A 5887-nucleotide genomic window follows, 5' to 3' on the forward strand; every position below is an offset into this window, starting at 1 on the left:
AAATAACAAAATGTGGAAAAGGTCAAGGGGTCTGAATACTTTCCGGATGCGCTGTAAACTCCTCAGCACACTCACCAGTATCATCTCGACAACATTCAGTATTTATGTTTTTTTCTCGAATTCTATGGTTTTTACTAGATTACTTGTAGTTTTTCATGTTTGTCTCTCATTTTTGTAATGACTTGGTGCTGCCTATCTTGGCCAGGACGTTCTTGAAAAAGAGATTTTAAATCTCAATGAGCCCTTCCTGGTTAAAAAAATAATAAAAAATAAATAAATAAATTGCCCATGTCTTTCAACTGCTCCTCTCCTCTCTCCCTTTCTCCCTTTCTCCTCTCCTCTCTCCCTTTCTCCTCTCCTCTCTCCCTTTCTCCTCTCCTCTCTCCCTTTATCCTCTCCTCTCTCCCTTTCTCCTCTCCTCTCTCCCTTTCTCCTCTCCTCTCTCCCTTTCTCCTCTCTCCCCTCTCCCTTTCTCCTCTCTCCCTTTCTCCCTTTCTCCTCTCTTCCTTTCTCCTCTCTCCCTTTCTCCCCTCTCCCTTTCTCCTCTCTCCCTCTCTCCCTTACTCCTCTCTCTTCTCCTCTCCTTTCTCCTCTCCTTTCTCCTCTCCCTCTCCCTTTCTCCTCTCCTTTCTCTTCCTCTCCTTTCTCCTCTCCTCTCTACCTTTCTCCTCTCCTCTCTACCTTTCTCCTCTCCCTTTCTCCTCTCCTCTCTCCCTTACTCCTCTCCTTTCTCCTCTCCTCTCTACCTTTCTCCTCTCCTTTCTCCTCTCCTCTCTACCTTTCTCCCTCTCCTCTCTACCTTTCTTCTCCTCTCCTTTCTCCTCTCCTCTCTACCTTTCTCCTCTCCTCTGTACCTTTCTCCTCTCCCTTTCTCCTCTCCTCTCTCCCTTACTCCTCTCCTTTCTCCTCTCCTCTCTACCTTTCTCCTCTCCTCTCTACCTTTCTCCTCTCATTTCTCCTCTCCTCTCTCTACCTTTCTCCTCTCCTACCTTTCTACCTTCTCTCCTCTCCCTTTCTCCTCTCCTCTCTCCCTTACTCCTCTCCTTTCTCCTCTCCTCTCTACCTTTCTCCTCTACCTTTCTCCTCTCTTCTCTACCTTTCTACCTTTCTCCTTTTCTCTTCTCTACCTTTCTCCCTTTCTCTTCTCTACCTTTCTCCCTTTCTCTTCTCTACCTTTCTCCCTTTCTCTTCTCTACCTTTCTCCCTTTCTCTTCTCTACCTTTCTCCTTTTCTCTTCTCTACCTTTCTCCTTTTCTCTTCTCTACCTTTCTCCTTTTCTCTTCTCTACCTTTCTCCTTTTCTCTTCTCTACCTTTCTCCTTTTCTCTTCTCTACCTTTCTCCTTTTCTCTTCTCTACCTTTCTCCTTTTCTCTTCTCTACCTTTCTCCCTTTCTCTTCTCTACCTTTCTCCCTTTCTCTTCTCTACCTTTCTCCCTTTCTCTTCTCTACCTTTCTCCTTTTCTCTTCTCTACCTTTCTCCTTTTCTCTTCTCTACCTTTCTCCTTTTCTCTTCTCTACCTTTCTCCTTTTCTCTTCTCTACCTTTCTCCCTTTCTCTTCTCTACCTTTCTCCCTTTCTCTTCTCTACCTTTCTCCCTTTCTCTTCTCTACCTTTCTCCTTTTCTCTTCTCTACCTTTCTCCTTTTCTCTTCTCTACCTTTCTCCTTTTCTCTTCTCTACCTTTCTCCCTTTCTCTTCTCTACCTTTCTCCTCTCCCTCCTCCTCTCCTCTTTCAACTCCTCCTCTCCTCTCCTCACCCGTCATTTCAAAATGTCTTTCTGACATCACAGCGAAGGTCAATCAGTGTGACCGTCATCTTCCCGTGTGATTAAGCTTAGTGACAGGCAGAAAAACCCCTCTTTTATAGACTGAACATGACTCTCTTTGACTGCATCTCCCTTTGACGTGTGTCACACAACACTGTCTGTCTGCATCTGATGATTGTGTGTGGGTGTGTTTGGTGATGCTGTGTGTGAGTGACTGTTGCTATATGTATTTATTTGTGCGTGGGGGTCAGTCTGTTGGCCGGATTCAAGCTAACCTCTGCTTTTGCAAAGAAGTAGTGTGTGTGTGCCCTTATCAATTCATGTCTATTATTATCAGAGTGTGTGTTTTTGTGTCTGCAACGTTTTCATTGTGTGTGTGTGTGTGTGTGCGTGGTCTGGGCCAACTTTGTGTTGGAGACAGGCTTTTGGCCCTCCTGCGTCAGAGGGTCTTTCTCTGTGGGCCCCTGAGCAAACACATTAAGAAGAATCCTATCACTGCTTATACAGCGACGAGCTGACACACACACACACACACACACTCACAAACACACACAATGGCGAGCCTGACGCCAAACACGCCAAATGTCATCACTCCGCTAAGAAGGTGCGGGCGGGATTACAAGAAATTAGCAGCCCCCTAATTGGGCAACGGCGAGGTGTTGGTTTGGCCCGTCTTGAAGGAACCGTTGGGTTTATAAAGAGAGGATGGGACAGGTCTACGTTAGAAGCGACAAGAGCTAAATTTGCACACGCACCTCTGCACACACACACTCTCGACAAGCCTTCTTCACAGAGGCGCATCGGTGCTGAACGACAAGTGTGTGTACGACAAACAAGTTAGTGAATTCAGAGACAGAAATTAAGAAACAGACTTTGGACGAGAAGACTAACAGACACCCAAATGATTGCCTGAACACTGACCCCCAGGAGACATACAGGTTCTCTCAACGTGCAGCTAAAGAAGACGACAGAGCTAACTCAGCTCTTTGAGACTAAAACGAGACCTTGTTGGTACCCGAAGACCTGAGCTATAGAACCAGACCGGTACTTGTGGTTGAAGCCCAGAAGCTGTGGTCAGAATTGGTTCAGAAACGGCCAGAAGTTCCGGTAAGAAGGTGCAGTCATGCAGAATGTATCTGTGGTCCTGTTGGTGGGAGTCCTGACGGTGCTGGTGACTCTGTGGGCTGGAGTGGACACAGCCCCCACCCTGCTGACTGACAGAGGTAAGGAGAGAGGGATGGAGGGATGGGATGGAGACTTAAGGGATTGCGGGAGGATAGAAGAAGGGTGAGAGTTGAGGTATAAAGAGAACATGGAGGGAAATTATGATGGACAGAAAGAATGGAAGGGAATGGAGAGAGTAGGAAGGAAGGCTGAGATTGAGTGGCTGAAGGGAGAGTGAAGGGATGGGATGGTGAAGGAAGAGAAGGATGGAGAGATCACGGTTAAGGATGAAGATGGCTGAATTAAAGTATTCAGGGAGTATAGATTAAGAATTTGTGGCTCACACTCCTCTCTTCCTAGAATACTTTCCTCGCCCACACAATGCTGAATTATCCTTTGAGTTTGTCCTAGGTACACACACACACACAAACAAATGCAAGCATGCATACACACACACACACTAAAAGCCGCTCGTGTCCACTCTCCACTTCAACACTCGCTGACATTGGTACTGGGGGATTCCATGGCATTGCTATGGGACCGCTGTGACGTTCAGAGGGTCTTTAAGGTGGCCACACAACAATACGGCTCAGTTGACACAGTGACCCTCTGAAGACCGTGGACAGACAGAAAGCTGAGAAAGGCTGGGAACTTTGTCTACATCACACAACAGACTGTCTAGAGCTGAGACTTGGTCTGTCTCTGAGCTGCTGGGGTTTGGTGGAATCAATCAATCATATTTTATTTGTAGGACACTTTCTATGAATTGCAACCCTGGCCTGAACCACCATGGAGCACACAGAGGAGAAAGGTCAATGTGTCATCATCCAGAATCATTATGGGAGGCATTATAGAATGAGGATGGCATTCTGCCAGGCGTTGAATATGACTCTGAGACCACAGAATGTTCATGTGTGTCTGTAATGTTGTCTTTCAGGAGACATAAAGCTAACAGGTCCAGCTACAGGGGACTCAATTGTGCAAGAGAGAACGGAACCGTCAACGGTCAACGCTTCTAGACCACTGAAGACCACACTGATGACCACCATCCCTGTTGGTCGAGAAAAGACATCCACACCCACCAGCAGTCTGGATAGCCGATTGAAGATGGATCCGGTGACGAGCAGTCCAGATAGACGAGCCCAGATCCTGAAGATGCTGTCAGTGCTGGAGGAACTCAGCAGGGCGATCAACAGCACTCTGAGCACACGGATGACCATGATGCCCAGAGGGTCAGCAAACGGCAGAAATTCAGGAAAGAAGAAGAAAGCGGTAAATCAGTGCTGTTTGTGTTTATGATATTCCTACCTGCCTTGGGATAGAATAGTTACTGTCACACCAGGATGTGTTTTAGAAAGTAATACATCTATGGAGTGATAGGGGCAATAGTGCAACTTTTCTAAATTCTACAGCCAAATCAACTCAATATTTTGTTTAATGTTACTTTAATTGTGATTTGGCCATATTTTTTTTTTTTACATTGCACTTTTGCCCCTGTCACCTCCATTGATTGCTAGCTAGCGATTGGCTAAAGCTACCTGATGTTTGTAGTGGCTGTTTAAAGATAACGTAACCATGGAATACAGTTTGTCTTTGCCCATAGACTAATTTCATGGTGTGGAACCATCTTACATTAAGTTGTGAACCTAATCTTCTCCTTTATAAAATGTTAAATACTGTACCTGTGATAAATAATTTGAAAGGATCCTCCTGTCTGCTTGGAACTAAAGTGTGACTTCTTCTATTCCTGTACTGAAGGTAGCTGAGGCGGATAGAGTGAAAACCACCACAGTGCCTCTTGTGGATGTTGGAGGTAGCGTCACTGCATCCCGGCCCAGCACTGACGGCATAGACAGTCTGAGTGGCCGAAACTTCAAGAAGTCCCTCCCACAGCAACCCAAGAAGCCCAACAACAAGAGAGGTGACAGCAAGGGGTCAAAAGTCAATTAGGAGGTCCTTGTGACTGGTTTCATGTTTTGTCATGTTTACTAATATTTGAAGATACTGCTCAACTTCCTAATCTCCTTCTTTTTCTCTCCAACAGTGTGTTTCTGGAAGTACTGCTCCCAAAACTGATCCTCCACAGACCCTGACAAACACCCCTATAAACATCCATGGTACCCTCCAAACCAACATTCCCCCCACCCTGCAAACGGGCACTAGGCAACCAATGCGGCGAGGCATCGGATGCCTGGCGCCACCACTGACCTTTTCATTGGCTCATGAATAACAGTACTGACCAATCAGGTTTCCCCATCATCAACGTGTGTACTTGTGCCTATGTGCACGAAAGTCTGTTAACCGTTTATAGAAGAGAAAACGCTGTGTGTGATCTCTAATAAAGATGACCCGAGCATGATAAAACTATAGGACAATAAAGACGTTTATTTTTCTACAGATCCCTCTCTCTCTCTCTCTCTCGCTCTCTCAGTTGTTCATTATGGAATGACCAATATGTCCAACATAACCAAAATGACTGAAACTGTGTGCAGTTGGCTGCTAAAGATGAGGTTGAGGGCAGATGTATTGCTGTTTTTTGAGTGGCTCACAAGATCATCTGAAAGGGTTCGAGGCATCATCACAAAGCTGAGAGACTATTAGGTCTCAGTCTTAAAGGTTATGTACACATTGGTTGTATAATGTAATGTTACTGGACTGCTTACATTGGTGGTAGAGATTTACATAAGAGATTTACACACTTCTTGCAAAACTCTAGAATTCCTGGAGAGGATGTCCCCATGGTAGCCCATGGTGGCACTATAAACTACGTTTGTTGATATTAGGGCTTTTACATTTCGGTTCCACAGAAGAGTCAGTTGTACCGTTGCCTTGGTGACTGTGGGTCACTGGGTTGAGGTTTAAAGGGAAAGGTCACCCCATATTCAAAAGTCTGTCAGAAGTTGTCATACATCAAAAGATACACAAAGCAAGGTAACACAAATATCAAAGACAAATCAC

At 45.6% G+C, this 5887-nt stretch overlaps 1 protein-coding gene across 1 annotated transcript; it reads left to right on the top strand.

Annotated features, from left to right (window-relative positions):
• Nucleotides 1-2888: 2888 nt before the first annotated feature.
• LOC121846825 lies at nt 2889-5005 on the top strand. The gene is made up of 4 exons (XM_042324985.1): nt 2889-2988; nt 3867-4201; nt 4688-4850; nt 4974-5005. The coding sequence occupies exons 1-4, from the start codon at nt 2889-2891 to the stop codon at nt 5003-5005; spliced, it is 630 nt and encodes a 209-aa protein (XP_042180919.1).
• The last annotated feature ends 882 nt before the right edge of the window (nt 5006-5887 follow it).

The sequence above is a fragment of the Oncorhynchus tshawytscha genome, linkage group LG07 (genome assembly GCF_018296145.1).
Source record: "Oncorhynchus tshawytscha isolate Ot180627B linkage group LG07, Otsh_v2.0, whole genome shotgun sequence".
Lineage (NCBI taxonomy): Eukaryota > Metazoa > Chordata > Actinopteri > Salmoniformes > Salmonidae > Oncorhynchus > Oncorhynchus tshawytscha.

Bases quoted from the DNA above. Each gene is read 5' to 3' on its own strand.
- LOC121846825 (XM_042324985.1), top strand. From the start codon at position 2,889: ATGCAGAATGTATCTGTGGTCCTGTTGGTGGGAGTCCTGACGGTGCTG. The intron at 2,989-3,866 runs GTAAGGAGAGAG...GTTGTCTTTCAG, and splicing joins CACCCTGCTGACTGACAGAG to GAGACATAAAGCTAACAGGT. The intron at 4,202-4,687 runs GTAAATCAGTGC...CCTGTACTGAAG, and splicing joins CAGGAAAGAAGAAGAAAGCG to GTAGCTGAGGCGGATAGAGT.